Genomic DNA, 16,637 nt, shown 5'->3' with positions numbered 1-16,637 from the left:
ACTGTGTTTTTGTCGCTCGAATGAATTTTATTATTTCTTCAAGGTTCTTCACATACGTACACCTTAAGAGATATCAAGTAGGCGTAACATGTTCTCAAAAAATTAGGGTTGGCACACAGAAGAATTCTGAGTCAGAGATTTTGCTGCTTTTGGCACGAACTCACAAAAAGGTTGCCCACCCCTGACCTAGAGAAAGATGCAGAACCCCCAGGCTGCATCCCAACAGAGGGACCACAAAGCATAGCTACACATGGAAGGTGTCCCAGCCTTCCTAAGAACAGGATATCCTAAAGCTGCCCTGAGTCCCTTGACACAGAAAGCTTTTCCTGAGTGAGCACGCTACAGTGACACCAGCATTATTCTGGTGTCACTTTTCTAGCACCCAGCAAGCCCCAGGGAAGACCTGGCTCCAAGCAGAAAGTGCCAAGTCAACACAAACAGATAAAGTCCATGTACTGAAGCTCATGTTCGTTGGTGCAGTTATCTATTCGGCAATATTTACTGGCTGATTTCTATGTGCTAAGGACTGGGGGTACATTGGCAAATAAAAAAAAACCATTTTCCTCTCCTTTGGGAGTTTACAATTCTTCAGGAAAGATACGTAGTAAGTAAATAAAAACATAAACAGATAATAAAACTGTGACAAGTAGAATGAAGGAACAGAATAAGGGGACAGGCAATCTGAAAGTAAAACATTTCATCTGAAACTACAAAAAGGCAAGGAAGCCCGTCATGGAAGACCAGGGGCAAGAGCAGTGTAGGTGGAGAAACAGCCTGTGCCAGGGCCCTGAGGCTAGAAAGCCCATGGTGAGCTCAAGGAGGCTAGTGCAGCTGCAGTATGAGGGCCAGGGAGAAACCTGAATGAAATGAGTTGGAGAGGAGGCTCTTGAAATGTACAATGCTCAAACGTTTACCAAGCACGTTCCCAGGTGTTGTTATAGTTGAAACAGCCCTTTGAGGTAAGCAAGGCTGACAGGATGCACCCATTGAATTGATGAGGATACTCGCAGATGTCACAGAGTTAGTAGGAGAGCTGAGATTGGAGTCAATCTTCCGTTTCTAAACCTAGGAATCTTTTAAAGGGTCTCTCTCTCTCCCTCTTTCTAATGAGTAATGAAATACCCTATATAATAAAGAGCTAATATGCAAATGGTCCTCATGCCCTTGCGCCCTCACGCTGAGGCCGAGGGACCTGAGGCCAACCTGAGGCTGCAACCCCCGCCCGGCAGGGCTTGACGGGGGACCTGAGACTGCACCCTCTGCCCTGTGGGGCTTGACAGGGGTGGGGCTGGCTGGCGCGGGTGGGCGGGGACTTAACTCTGGGTCCCATGGCGTGCCCCAGACTCTGACAGGAGGGAGAGTTTCATATATATTTTACTAATTTTCTTTAATCTCTGACACTTCTATTATAGAGAAAGGGCAAATTGCAATATTAAAATATTTCCTCTAATTAATTCCCTTTTAATGTGCACGGATTTTGTGCAACGGGCCACTAGTATAGATTATAATTACAATGAGTTTAGACAGATACATAAATCCATGTAAACAACATCTCAATCAAGATAGGATACATTTCCATCACTCCAGATAATTTGCTGCCACCTTTTGCAATCAGTCACTGCTCCCCACACCCAGAGGCAAACTCTGTTATGGTTTCCATCCACATAGATTGGTTGTGTCTGTTCTTGAACTTCATATAATGGAATCATACAGTAAGTGCTCTTGTTTGTCTGGCTTCTTTCACTCAGCATGCTTTTGAGATTCATTCATGCTGTGGCATGTACCAACAGTTGGTTCGTTTGTTTGCTCAGTAGTATTCCATTGTGTAAATGTACCACACTTTGTTTATCCATTTGTCTATAGATGAACATCTGGTTATTTCCAGCTTTGGGATGTTATGAATTAAGCTGCCAGGAACATTCTTGCACCAATCTTTTTGCAAGATATACGTTTTCATCTCTCAAGGGTAAATATCTAAAAGAGTTGCTGGATCCTAGGTAGGTGATTGATGAGTTGTTAAGAAACTCACAGTTTTCCAAAGTTGTTGTACCATTTTACATTCCCACCACAGTGTACAAGGAATTTTAGCCATTTTGGAGGGTGTAAAAAGGTGGTTTTGATTTGCATTTCCCTCATGACTAATGACATTGAGCACTTTTTGTGTGCTTATTGACCATTTGCATATGTTCTTTTGTGAAGTATCTGTTAGAACTTCTTGCCCATTTTTGCTGCTTTGAGTGTTCTAAGAAGCCATCGCCTCTCTCAAGGTCATAAGATATTCTCCTGTATTTTCTTCTAGAAGCTTTAGTTTATTTAGGTCTATGATCTATCTAAAATTAATTTCTGTGTGTTGATTAGTGATGAATGGACTTGTCAAGTATGAGGACTCCTTTATTTTTATTTTAGACTTTACTTTTTATTGTGGCATAACTTGCATAGAGTCAAGTACACAAATCTTAAGGGTAAAGCTCAAATACTTTATATATGTAAACATCCATGTAGCCACATTCAGATCATTTGAAGACTCCTTTTTAATGTCGAGGATATTTGTTAACCTCTCTATATTGGTATTGCATTTAAGTAATAGTTATGGTAGCTTCTTGCCACATTGATTTTTCTCAAACCCATGCATTTGACAGAAGGTTATGCATTTGAAGCTTGGTGCACACATGGATTTGTAAGCTCCAGCAATAATCCTCTGGCTCCCCAGTGGTTTGTGGCTTGCAGTTGGGAGCAAATACACTATACTCTACAAGAGGAGTGCTAGGAAATGCACATGAATAAACCATGTTGACTTATAGCAAATGAGCGGAAGCCTAAGAATGTTTTAAACAAGGGCCAGGGACTTCAGAAGAGGGAATACAATCACTTCAGGGGTGGATATGAGAAAGCTGGAGTGGAAGAGTCTTTTAGCCTAAAGATGGCTAGATTATGATAGATGGGGGTGGTTGTAGGAGGTAATTGCCAATGGCATGAACAGCTAAAAAATGCACCTTAGTTAGAATCCAGCTGAAACCAGTGTAAGCAAAAAGGGAAGTTTTGTTGTTGTTGTTACAACCAGAAGGTCTGGGGTGGGGTGGTAGGTAGCCTCTGGCCTCAAGTCTGGCTGGACGCAGGGGCTTCACTATATGGTCAGAGAGCTGACGTTCTCTATTCTCAGACAGCTTCTCTCACATATTAGACAAGTATGGCCACGTATCCCCCAACCCTCATCTCCTCAGCTCAGCAACCTCAATCGAATGAGTACTTCTTCTTCCCAGTATCTTCTTATCCAATTTCAGGAAATACTCTGGCAGGCTTCTCTTGGGTTAGTGTCTACTGATGAACAAATCCTTGTGGCTAAGGGAGGTAGGAAACTCTGGTTGGCTAGTCTAGGTCCTATGCCATCCCCAAGGGAGGTGCAGAACATCACAATGGACAGCCCATTAGTACTACAAGGAATCGAGAGGAGTTCTTGCAAAGAATCAGAAGGAGGGATGATAAAACATACTGGACAGACAACACAGCACTGTATTGCATTACAAGGGAATGTGGGCCTCGAATAGGAAATGTGAATGAGGAGCAACGCAGGAGGAGGCTTTGCTCTGGGCATTGAAGCACTAGCCTGGAATGTCTGTATTTGCCCAGTCGGGAGAGTCTCTGGCCTGAGGGTCATTCTCTGCAGCCCAGGAGCTGGCTACTGAACAGATTCCAGGGCAGCCTGCGCAGCTGGCATTTGGTTGGCCACTTGAGAAAAGTCATACAACACCAGAGTGTGACTTACGGGGTGTGCCGAATATGAAGGCAGCAAACAGAAAAGAGACAGCTTTGTACAGTCCTTCCTGTGTCTGTACTTCCAGTGCACCTTCTCTATTATATTTGAGGTAAACTCCCCTTAGTTACAAAGATGAACTAAATAAGGATTAGGCATTTCTGTGCCATCATTTTGCATTGGAATGTCAAAATTGGAAGATATCTTGGAGGTCATGTAGTACAGGGGTCAGCAAACTTGGACCCATGGACCAAATCACTCTCCTTCTTTCTTTTTGTAAGTAAATTCTGATTAGACCACAGCCCCGTCCATTTGAGGACACACCGTCTGGGGCTGCTTTCATTGCTATGGAGACTTTATGGGCTACAAAGCTCAAAATATTTACTATCTGGCCCTTTACAGAAAAAGTGGTGTGCCAACCCTGGTCTAGTCTGACATGCTTCCTACTCAATTAAGAATGTCCTCTACAACATTAATTTCACCTCTGATGCATGCCTATGATCAAAAGAAACAATTCATGGAAAGTTTAGAATATAGTCTGATGTATAAGGAGCACTCCTTAAATGCTAGCTAAAAATAATCCTGGGCTATCAATACATAGTCCCCTCTCCCAATGAAAGATCAAGAGGTGATTCTATCCTAACAGTACCAGGTGTTGATTAATTTGTATATGTAAAGGGGTTTTTTCCCAGCACACATGTATTTCCTTACTTCACCACTATTAAACATTATTGTTTTCTATGTGCCAAGCACTGTGCTAAGCATTTTATGTCCAACCCCTCATTCAATGCTCCCCAAATATTCCCGTCTTGAGAGGAAACGGGAGCTTTGGGGGTAAAGCGGGTCTCTGGAGGCTGCACAGCTAGTAAGTGGCTGAGCTGGAATTTGAACCCAGGCAGTCTGACTCCACAGCTCCAGTGCTTATCTAATACACTATCTAGGCATCTCGATTTGGTCGGTAACCTAGTTTTCGAAGTATCAGTTCTCACAGCCCCAGAAATCAGAATCAGATAACAGGTCCACCTGTGGGCATAAGGGTGGCAATGCCGACATGAATGCACAGCGGGCTATGGAACCACTGCCATCCTTTCGGCAGCCCACGCCTCCCCTCTCCCACTCACACGGGCACCACTGCACTTAGCCTGCCCTTCCCTGCCTCTGGGCTCTCTGATCCAGCAGGTATGTGTTGCCGGGGAGATGGTCCTAAATAATGCACAGCTCTGGTCGGGTCACTGCTCAGCTCAAAACCTCTCATGGCTCCCCATTGGCCATAGACTGTAACAAATACTCTCCAGCCTGGCATTTAAAACTCTCAACGATCTGATCCTCACCAACTCCCCAGCCTTATTTCCTCACTTCCCACCTACTCAGACGCTACAGAGTGTAGGCAAGCTGGACTTCCTGACATGTCCCCAAACACTCTGTATCTGTTTATTTCGCCCTCCACCCCACCCAAGAGCCCAGGATGCAGACGTTGTGCAATAGGGTTTGTGGAATGCGTGCCTGGGAGAAGAGTGAATAAGCCCATCTGGAATGCCCCTTCCTGCCCTTCTGCACCGCCTAACAGAAGTTTATTCATTCCTCAAGGTCTTCTCCATGCAGTATTCCCAGGTTTTCCAAAGGCATTTGGCCTGTCTTCCTCTTCACTTTTCCTGCTCAACACCCATGATGGCTCCTTCTGTCCCTCCGTGATGCTGGAAGGAGGCAGTCGGAGTTCATGCTCCCTGTCCTGTGCATCTCCTATCTCACAGTGCCTGGCACCTCTCCATACACAGCGCGGGGATTTGTGTCATTGCCCCAGTGAATGGGAGAGCAGGGCTGGGACATCCAACAGGAGACCCTAAGAGCAAGCAGCCCATGACCTTCATCACAGAAAAATGGGGAGGGACAGTGAAAAGGAGGAAGGAAGGGGTGAAGGGAGGCCTCAGAGTAGGATCGACATGATTGCAAACACCTGCCCCGCCACTTCCTAGCTCGTGTGACCGTGGCCAGGTGACTTTGCCTTTGAAGCTCATTTCCCTTTTATGCAAAATGGAATATAATGTTCCTCCTTAAATTCATCGATTCATATATTTATTAGGCTTTGTTACCTACTAAATGTGAGATTTGGGATTAATGACTTCTCTGAGCGTCAGTTTCCTCCCTTTGTAAAAATGAGGATATTAGTGTCTACCTCCTAGGACTTTGTGAGGGTCAAGTGAGTTTATGTCTGCGAAAAGCGTAGCGCTGTGCCAGGTACACAGTAAATGTTCAACAAATGTAAACTGTTATTAGCAATCATCACTCTGTGTGAAGCACTGGAATGCGTTTGGAGGACTCAGCAGTTGAACAAAAAAGACAGGTCTGTCACAGAGCCATCATGTGGCTTATTATCAGAAGAGGATAACAGACAGAAACGAAGAAAACAAGCTATTGGGTAAAACAGTTACCAACGGTGGCAAGTTCTGTGAAGGATGGTGTGAACCAACATAACACGGGGACCTTCCTTAGATGTAGAATGCAGGCAACGCCCAGGTAGGATTGTTGCAAGGATTAAAATATAATACATATACAACATTTACACTCAGATAGGCTATAGTTGGAAAAGAATGTCTCTTGATTAGGAGGAGGAAAAAAATTGATCTGAGGCTAAGGCATCTCAGATGTGGGTTGGGCTTCTCTTTGTTCCAAAAATGCTCCCTCCCACGTCCCTTCTCCCTACATGTCATGGGCCTAAGCTCTTGTCTCTCTCCTTTGAAAGAGGGATTTATGGTCACTTGAGGTTCCTGTACCATATAATCCTGGCATGATAGGCAATTCTCCTTCCAGAACAACACACGCTGACTGTGAAAATATCTAATTTTATGGTTGCCTTATATCATCCTTGGACAGGCAGGGTCCAGATCTCTGGGCTGTTTCCCCGGATTTCACAAAGCAGGGACAGACCTCCAGCTGCCCCACTCCTGCACGCCGAGAGCAGCCTGCTGTGGGAAGATTTGACACTTGGTGGAGGGTACTTCAGGTGCTTAAAATAGATCAATTGTGCCATTCGACTATTGCAATGCAGTTGTTTCATTGGCCTGGATGGTGCTGGTGAGGGCAAGAGATGACAGCCCATGGAGAAAGACCTGTGCTTTGCACAAAATTAAGCAGATGCCAGGAAGAAGCTTTGGAAATGATACAGGCAGTAGAGCGTGGAATTCTGCCAGGAGAGGGGGTGGGGCTGTTGCAGGAGAACATAGCAGCAACCACAGCACTGGGAGCAACAGGGCGGCAAAGTGGAGCCTGTCTGGACCCCCTTGTCTGCTTGGTGACACACTTAGGAAAGAGGCTAGAGACTTCTGTGTTCCAGGAGTCAATCCAATAGCATTGTGTGAAATTGTCAAGGGACCACCCATACTCTGAGGCGAACACAAAACCAAGGCGAGGGGCTGGCTCTGGCATCTGCCTACTGCCCCTTCAGTGCCCTGTCCCTGGCGTGTTCGAGTCCTTCCACTGTCCTGGCGGCTCTTTCCCGGGCATGCTCCCCGTGATCCCTGTCCCTCCTTGAACACAATGCTTCAGACACAGCCTAATCAGGGTTCTGCGGAGCAGTGCTGCAACCTCTTCCTGCCCATGCAGCCTGGAATCACATTGTCCAGCAGCCCACATGGCTCCGTTCCTTCCTGCCAAACTTGAGATCCACCCACCCCTCCCCCACCCAACTCTCACTCCAGTGGCTGTGCCTGTCGTCAACAACACTGGGAAGTCGTGGCAGCTGAGGAGGGGACGCCTTCAGGTCATTTTGGAGAGGTCTGAATGACCAGATGTGGACACAGACTGAACGTGGGAGAGTGAGAGAAAAGGGAATGCACAAGGCCTACTTTCTAATGACTAATTTAGGTGAGTGGGCGGATGGAGGTTCTAGCAATCAACTGGAACCAAAATGTTGAAGCAGTTTTTCCCCTTTATTCTCTTTAAAGAATAAGTTTATTATACTGTAGGTTTATGTAAGTTTATTCAGATTTAGGCTGAAATACATTGGAATACCCAGGTGGGCAACTTAGCAGATAGTCAGGAGAATGAGTCTAGAGCTAGAGAGGCCTTCATTGTAAAGAAAAAGAACAAGCTTTGCATGAATAAATTAATTCATCAACTATCTTTTGAGCACTTACTATGTGCCAGGCACGGTGCTTTGCTTTCTATGAATCATTTGCTACCCTGAAGAAAATTGGCCCTCAACTGAAGAAATGAGGTTGGCATTATCTACTTTCTCACCTTTCTTTCTCAAGCAGGAGAACTCCAATTTGACAGAGGAGAGGTTTTGAGTAGCCGTATGGGGGGGTCAATGTGTGGCCTTTCAGTAACCACTCCTTAGCTGGGTGGGTGTGTAAACTGCCCTTACTGTTACGGAGCTGCAGCTGTTGACTTGATGTCCTCAACTGCACCAGGCATGTCCCCTGTGCCAGAACAGCTTCGGGAACAGCTCAGCCTCCCAGGGCACCTTCCTTTGGGCTGGAAAAGGTGCCCAGAGCTGGAACCAATTATCCAGAATTTCCTTCCTTCGGTCTGTGCCTCAACCCCTACTCCTAGGTTCCCCTGGAAACAACACTGACCTCTGGGAGATGGGGCGGGACGTTGTTTGCCCAACTGTATCCAACAGGATATGATATCTCCCTCCTGGGAATAGCTCAGCTGGGGAAATAAGGACATGCAGTAGGGTTTTGCTCACTTCAAGAGGACCTCAATAGCATGGCAGTGTTAATCAATTGCTAACTCCAGTCAGGACTTTCTTTCATAATAATTAACAGATATGCTGCAGTTTCCACATCTCTGTGTGAAGACACACTTCTCCGTGTTTGATGTTACATGGATCATCTACTAGACAGGGTTTAACAATTCAAATGCTTACAGCAGCAAGGGAACATAAAAACATTCAGCTGCTCTTGTACAAGTTAATAGGAAGTGGTGGCAATAGTGGCACACTGGAGGCCAGTACCCGCACCACTGAAAACAGCAATCCGACTGACTGACTGTTTTCACACAGGAAGATGGAGCCAGGGATACAAGACCTTCCAGTTGTTTCTTTCAGAGAGGCTGTAAATCCTAATTTTGATTTCCCGACTTCTCAGTGTTGGTAGATGATTCAAATTCATTGAAAACCTGGTGTAGGGCAATTACAACATGTCCTGTCATGCTGGTCACCAGCTGGCCCTGTTTGATCTGTGAAGGCAAGGGCCATGTCTGTTATGTTTACTGCTGTGTGCCCAGCATCAGGCCCAGTGCAGAGGTTGGCCAGTAAATATTTGTTGAGTGAACAGATGAGTAAACCAATTCTTATTCTCCGTATTGGACATTCCCAGAAACTAGGCAGATTGAAAACCAGTACCATGACTGTTCATTCCGTTACACTATGAGATGTGACAGTGGTGCATAATGACCTGAACGGAGGGTAGGTGGGGAGTGTGTGTTTTCTGCAGACAGACCAGCTGGGGGCTACCAAGCCATTGGGGACCTCCTACATGTGAACTCTCCCCTTCAGGTTCCCAGAGGTGGTGAAATTAGGGTTTAAACATCAAGAGTAGGCAGATAACCTTTGTGACATGCGTTTTAATAATAAACTATCACTAGGCCGGGGGAATAGCCGATATTCAGGGGAAACCAATCCACAACAAAATCTTCTCCTGGGGGGGGGGTCATTTACTTAACAAATACTATGTTATGGCTAGAATTGTGTACCCCAAATTTATATTTTGGAGTCCTAATCCCTAGGACCCCAGAAAGTGACCTTATTTGGAAATAGGGTCTTTACAGAGGTAAGCAAGTTAAAACAAAGTCATTAGGGTGGGCCCTAATCCAATACCACTGGTATCCTTATCAAAAGGGGAAATATGGACACAGAAGCAGACATAATGGGAAGATAATGTGAAGAGAGAAAGGGACAAGACCAAAGAAGGGGCCTGAGGACAGGAGGAAGCGGATGAAATGAGAGAGGAGGGATCTTGGCCCATTGTACATGGTATATGCATGATGTTTCAACCTCAAGGATGAGCCAGCACTGGGTTTTGTGCCTAGGAAAGCCATACCTTTCAGGAGCTCTGGGTGTTCCGACTATGTGAGGAGCACAGCATTTATGGGATACAGAATTGACTTTGGTGCTCAGGGCCTCTGGCACTCTGGGGTCAACTGCATCTCCTGTAGACCAAGGAGAGAGGCCTGGAACAGAATTTTCCTCATGGCCCTCAGAGGGGACCAACCCTGCTGAAACCTTGGTTTTGGACTTTTAGCTTCCAGAAGTGTGAGATAATACATTTCTGTTTTTTAAGCCTCCCAGTTTGCAGTACTTTGTTATGGCAGCTCTAGCAAATTAATATACACTATTTTTATTTGTTTTATAGACACTTGTTATATGCCAGGCACTGTTTTAAGCAATCCACAACTATTAATTTATTTATTCTTTACAACAACTCTATGAGAGAGGCACTGTTATTATATTCCCTGTGATTGTCATTAGAGGTGAAGAGCTGAGGTACAGAGTGGGTAAGTGACTTGCCCAAGGTCACACAGCAAGTGTGAGGGCAGAACTGGAATTTGAATCCAGCTATTTAGTTCCATTCTGTGCCCTTAAGAGCTACAGGAGAACAATTTAATTGGCAAAGGTGCTTATATACTTCTGGCTGTTTTCTGTTCTTTTACAATGCTATCTGGCTAATGTTGGGTATCAGCCAGTTGTTGACCATTCACCACAGCAGATGTTATCTAAGCAAGATAAAGCTTTTGCCAGATAGGAAAGCTGGAGTTCAGAATTGATATCACTTCCTTTATGCAATACAACTACTCTTGAAATCACATTGTGATTTGCAGAGATGTGTTATAGTCATCATATTGTTGCATGGTTTTTCAATTGTTCCTTACATTATTCCTCTAACCCCCCTTAGCCTCAAGTAATCGTTCGTCAACTATGGTTTCATTTGGGAAGCACTGTTGTTGTGTTTTTTAAAACTCTGTCCTTATAAAGTATACAGTCATCTCTATTTTATCTGGTTTGCAAATATAGAATTTTTTTTAGAGGGCATCCTATGTGCTTGTATTTGTAAAAGCATATTTTCTCAAGGAATTCTTAGAGTTCCTGACATGGTCAACGGCATCAGCAGAGGAAGGTCATCATGCTCCTTGTGCTGCATATCTTTAGTTCTGAACTCCCTGGCTCTCCAGATCCACTCTGCTCCCTTCTCTACCCTGCAGTGTACCCTGGGAGGCTGACCATGATGTGCCTTCCTTGCTCTCTGGCTCTTGGTTGGATTGAGCCAATGGGGAGCACTGTAGGAGATCCATGGGGTTGCCATGCATGGGCTGGCTGCCTTTCGGGAGCCAGGGCCACAGCTCCTGCCAGGCGGTCTTTACCCTATAGCGTGCTGGGTCTCTGGGTTCCTTTATTTTTTATTTTTTGTCCATCAGGCCTGGGGACAGTTGTGATATGAGTGGTAATGAGCTGCTGTTACTATCCTCCTGGTACTGGACCATCCTTGCTTCTCCTCGTTTATTTCTCTACACCCTTCTTGAACACTTGCAAAGACTCCTTCTATTTAGCACCCTTCAAATTGCCCATCTGTTCCCTGCCAGGACCCTAACAGATAGACTCCTCTTCTCCTACATCCTATTAACTCAATCAGGTGATTTTCTAAAGGATCTTTCCCCTTATTTCTATTCTTACAACCATCAAAATCCTGGCCCTCAGGCTTTTCCTGAACTAGTGTAATTATCTCTCACCCAGGATCCTAACTTCCTGCATTGCCCTTTTCAACCCAGGCCATATACAACAGCAGGTTAATAATCTCCCTGAAAGCTGTGGCTTTCCTATGGACAGAACCTGGTGGTGGCTACAATACCTTCAGCAAAACAGGCTAATTTTCAACCAGAGGGGTTGGCTCTGATGATACCATCATTGCAGAACTTTGCTCTACTCAGCAGTCAACTCAATTTCAGGTTCAGTTCCTTCCCTGAGACTCAGTGCCAGTGAGTTTCTCATGTTATTTCACTTAATCCTCACAACAACTTCTGTACATTGGCATTACTGCTCACATTTTACATACGATAAAATTCAGGCTCAGAGACAAGATCTATCCTGCCCAAGATCACAGAGAGAGTACACCAAAGGTCTTACATTTGAACTCGGGAATCTATAATTCAGAGCTCAGGTTCTTACCACCCCAGGATGGTGTTGCTTATCCATGACATCTTTGTGGGGGTTGTATGACCCCTCAATACTCTCTTCAACAAAACTTGTTGACATGCCAGTCCATGATAGAAACCCAGGAAGAGGTCAGAGGGCAGGAGGAAGGTGATGATAGCTCTAGGCACCCTTGTACATGGTATGCATGGTGCTTCAACCGCAAGGATGAGCCAGCGCTGCGTTTTGTACCAAGGAAAGCCATAGCTTTCAGGAGCTCTGCAAGTTCCGACCCAAGTAAAGAACACAGCATTTTATGGGACACAGAGTTGACTCTGGTGCTCAGGGGCTCTGGCATTCTGGGGTCAACAGTATCCCCTCACTTTGGACCTAGAGGCTTTGGAAATCCTGGGCCAATGTGGGAATGGGAGACACTGACAGGGGATAACCAAAAACTTATTGTTGCCTAAGAATATGCACTTCAGATGGTGGTGCCCAAATGGCTCTAGGGTTTTGTGAGAGCAAGGGATCTGGGGTCAGCTCCCTCCTTGCTGTGTGGTTCAGGAAAATGACTTGGATGCGTGTGATGACAGACTCGAGGCTCTGAAGGAACAGGACCAAGGTGCATGGAGAGTGCACATCAGGGGCATACTAGCTGGGCTGGGGAGCTGGGAGGGCTTCCGCAGCTCTGGAGGGCAAGGAGACCAGCTGGGGGGAGAGGGAGTGGGCAGAGGGTTTGGTGCTATAGTGGGGAGCTTTCCAGGAGAAAGCGACAGCACATGCAAGGTTGCAAGGAGCAGGAGCTAGAGAGAACGGAAGGAGGTATATGGGATGGGAACACAGAGGTGGTGCCGTGTGGATGAGACAGGCTGTGAGCAAGGCCGGGCCAGGCCACTTTGGACCTGCAGGTCTCACTGAGGGGTTTCCTCTCACATCTTAAGAGCAATGAGCAATGAGCATTTGTAAAAAAAAATAATTTTAGAGATGGAGGAGGGAGAGAGAGAGAAACATCAATGTGAGAGAGACACATTGATTGGTTGCTTCTGGTTTGCGCCCTGAACCCAAAACCTAGTTATGTGCTCTTACCAGGAAGCTAACCTGAGACCTCCTGGTGCACAGGATGAAGCTCCAACCATCTGAGCCACACAGGATCCAAATTTTAAGCAGAGTGTGATGCAGAGGGTAGATGGGGAGAATGGAAGGGGCTGGAGTGGATGATGGGAAACCAGTTGGTGGGCTGCCTCAGTAGGTCAGGAGACAAATGACAGATCCTTGGAATTAAGTTGGGCACAGGCCAGGGCAAGGAAAGGCTGGTGGTAGACCCAGCAGAGGCCAAGGTAGAGGCAGTTGCTGTTTTCCCTTTCCTTCCGCTGAAGCTCTCTGAGGTGCTGTCTCAGTGTTAGCCCAGGGCTCCTGAGCCCTACGTGCCCTGCTCATGCCTTTGGTGTCTTCTCCCTGCAGGGAGCTCTCCTTTCCCTCCCTATTGGCTCTGAGGGCCAAACCCCACCTGTTACATTCTGCAGGTCTGAACCACCACCCACCCCATCATCTCCAAAATTACCCCCTTCTCTCAAATTCCTGTCCTGAAGCTCAGCTGGATTTCAGAAGAAAGGAAAATGCACAAAAATGAAACAAGAACGCACACTAAGGTGTCGCTGAGTGAGCACTCCCCCGTTTTTGCCATCTAAGGTATGTGTTTCTTATTGATAAAAACAATATACATATGTTTGCAAAGCATTTTTCTCATAATCCAGTGTAATCCTGAAAATCACACTTCTGGGACGCCTCTCAATTTATGACGACGGTGTAACGTCTGAGAGGTTGAGCGATCATATTGTCATAATGCTTGCTACTGTCATGAAGCCAACAGTGACAACTGCCAAAACAGCCACCGCAGCGACAACGACAGTCTGACCACCATTGCTGACATGATGCCAGCCATGCCCAAGGCACCACATTCGGAATTTTACACAACACAGTAACGTGTATCTCCATTCCACACCGAGGGAGGGCCTGTATTCCCGTTTTGTGGATGGGACCACCATGCTGTGGACCACAGCGAATAAATGGAAAAGGAGAACTGGAACCCAGGACCACCTGATTCCAGGGACCAAGCTCTGTCAGCTCTCACACAGTCCCAAGACTGCAGCCCCTCCTCCTCCCCAGATGAAGTGATTAGGACTCAATAATAAGCTCATGCTTTGCCCCCCCTTCAGTGGTGACCTTGAACTATGGATTAGGAATGGTAGGCACTGTCAAACTATCATGCATCCAAGAACCGTTCATAATCCAACTATTAATTCCATGACTTGAAGAAGATATTGCAAACCTTTAGAAGATTTCACCTATAAGACGGGGGTAATAATGCAATTCCACAGGGTGGGTGTGAGAGTTTGGGGTGCTCATGCAGGTGAAATGCTTAGCACAGTGGCTGTGGGAGAGTGAGGACCCAGGAAATGGAAGTGAAAGAAAAGCTGAGTTTCTCTGAGGCTTCATTTCAGGAATGAGGATTAGGTTAAGAATGTCACATCGCTAAGAGGAGAGCATTTTTGCTTAGATCAGGTCGCCCCAGAGATGTCCTGTCAACACCCTGTTCCTATGTCCTCAGGACCCTGCCACACCTTCACTCCAGAAAGGTCTGATTTCTGCTCTCTCCACCTGCAGGCTCAGGGCTGGGAGGAGCCTCAGTGATGATGGAGCCCAGCCCCTGAGCCCGGAGCCAGTCTCTCTACAGTGTTGCCCAGAGAGCACTTCCTCTTATGGGGACTTCAGAGATCCCGAGGCTGCCCAAGTCACTCTACTCTGTTTATTTCCCACTAATCTTCTGACTTAGAAAAAGTGTCTAGAATGACATTTTTGTCAGTCCTCATCTTCTGCAGTATTCAACTCTATTGGTCATTCTTTCTTTTCTTTTTTCTTTTTTTTAAGTAAAATCTCTGTTTCATTCCTTCAAGAATACTCAGTGTTGCTAACAGGACAAGAATTCCTTACAATTCCAGAGAGAGAAAAGGGAAGGGTCAGTGGCTTATTTTACCTTATTTCTTAGCTCCTTGAAAAAAAGGTGAGCCATCTTTCTGTTCTGTCATTTAGTGAGAAAGGACTCTGATAGATAGTTTTTGCTGGAGACAGTGAGAAGTGACAGGCTGTTCACATCTTTATTTGCCTGAAAGCACCAGATGCACACATGTGGCCCCCTAAGTGACCGGGTCTACAGAATTTTGCCCTTTCCCTGAGCCTGGTGTGAAGCCAAAGCACCGTTCCAGGCTGGCAAAACCAAGAGGCTCATTCTTTGGCTGAAAGAGGCAAAGCGAGTCCAGCCTCACTCGCTTGCTTCGCGCAGCCATGTAATACACAATGGGAGGCAGCAGAGAGAAGTCATACAAATACATAGTAAAGAAATATTTCATTTCCATCACAGTGGTTTTCGCTCTTTTCCGTTCCTCCTTGCCAACAGCCTGGAAATGGAGGGAAGGTGAGGAAATAGTGGGTTTGGTCTGGACACGGTCTCAGAAGGTTCTGATCTCCCTGGTATTGTTGCTCAGCTCTAGCTTTTTTAGAAGAAACTTGTAGGTTCTTATATTTGAAGGGTCTCTAATTCAACCCCTCTCATTTTACAGACCATCTGGGATGCAGAAAGGAGACTGATGGGAAAGCCAGAGACCCAAGGAAGTGAATGTTCCTAGGGGTCCCCCGGTTCAATAACCCCACCTGCTGCTGGAATGACCCAGCAAGCTCAGCTGATGAGGGAGCAGGAGGGGGGACTTGACCCAGACCTCCCCTTCAGGGTGGTGCCACAGCGGGTGCCCACGGTCTAAGGGCCTCCAGTGATAAGAAATGGACTGGGCCTCTTTGTATTTCTGGCTCCATTTCTCAACAACTGGGGCCCAGCCTCGTAGCAAAATGTCTGGTCCCGGCTCTGCAAAGCAGTGGTTGCCTCTGGCATGTTAGAGGCCTTGGCCAAAGGGCTTGTCTCTTTCTCTCCTTCTGGGCATGGCTAAGCAGCCTACAGCGATGTGGAGAAAGCAGCTCCGGGCCCATGGGGCTGCAGGCACTCGGGAGAGGGATATATTACAATCCCCAGACCCACCCCCTGAGGGCCAGCCTCCCTGCTCCTCCCAGCTCCAGGACCAGCCGATCTCTGATCTCCGTGGCTTTCCAGCTGTGTGGAGAGGTCTCCTCGGAGCCCCCACAGCCAGACAATGGCCACACAATTGCTTCGGAGGCCTTCCCAGGCATTGCTAGAAGGAGACAGGCAGCCTTCCTTGCAGAGGCAATTGGCTCTGCCAGCCGATAAAACATCAGCAAAAATGATCATGAAAAGCCAGACCCCTGTTTCTCTGCGGGAGAGCACCAAGAGGACCATGAAGGAGGCTGGGGGCCATGTGTCCACCCAGATGCCAGCGTTCCTTCCTCCTTCCAGGCAGCCCTGGCGCAGGCTCCTGCACCTCCCGCCCCCACCCTGTTCCCATGGCGAAGGAGAGGAGGACCCACTTACTGCTCGTGTTCATGGTGATGCCTTTGCACTGGGTCTTTCATTCAATACGGAGGCCCTGGTTGCTTTTCAAATCTTCCGATCTTCCGACCTCACTCATCACCTGGGGGGCGACAAGGCAGTCCAGTGCCAGCTCTGTATCCTCAGGTGCTCTCTCTCCCTCTGCTGTCCCCTCTCAGTCTGGGCTGTAACCACTGGCCTTGAAGGCGAGTGGACTAAGAGGCGCAGGTGAGAGCAGGGAGGAAGAGGAGGCGGGCAGAACACGG

The 16,637-nt window shown here is 46.8% G+C and overlaps 1 protein-coding gene across 7 annotated transcripts in view; it reads right to left on the bottom strand.

The window, feature by feature from the left end:
- Positions 1-16,637, bottom strand: part of ABLIM3 (actin binding LIM protein family, member 3) — a 105,914-nt gene that overhangs the window by 88,858 nt on the left and 419 nt on the right. For all 7 annotated transcript variants that reach the window (XM_005870448.2, XM_005870449.2, XM_005870450.2 and 4 more), the window contains exon 2: positions 16,375-16,474. In XM_005870448.2, the coding sequence (XP_005870510.1) occupies positions 16,375-16,387 (13 nt within the window). In that variant the 5' untranslated portion in view covers positions 16,388-16,474. The remainder of the gene's footprint in view (positions 1-16,374; positions 16,475-16,637) is intronic.

The sequence above is a fragment of the Myotis brandtii genome, unplaced genomic scaffold (assembly GCF_000412655.1).
Source record: "Myotis brandtii unplaced genomic scaffold, ASM41265v1 scaffold32, whole genome shotgun sequence".
Classification (NCBI taxonomy): Eukaryota; Metazoa; Chordata; class Mammalia; order Chiroptera; family Vespertilionidae; genus Myotis; species Myotis brandtii.
Note: the sequence above shows the minus strand (reverse complement) of the source record. Positions and strands in the feature narration are given on the sequence as shown.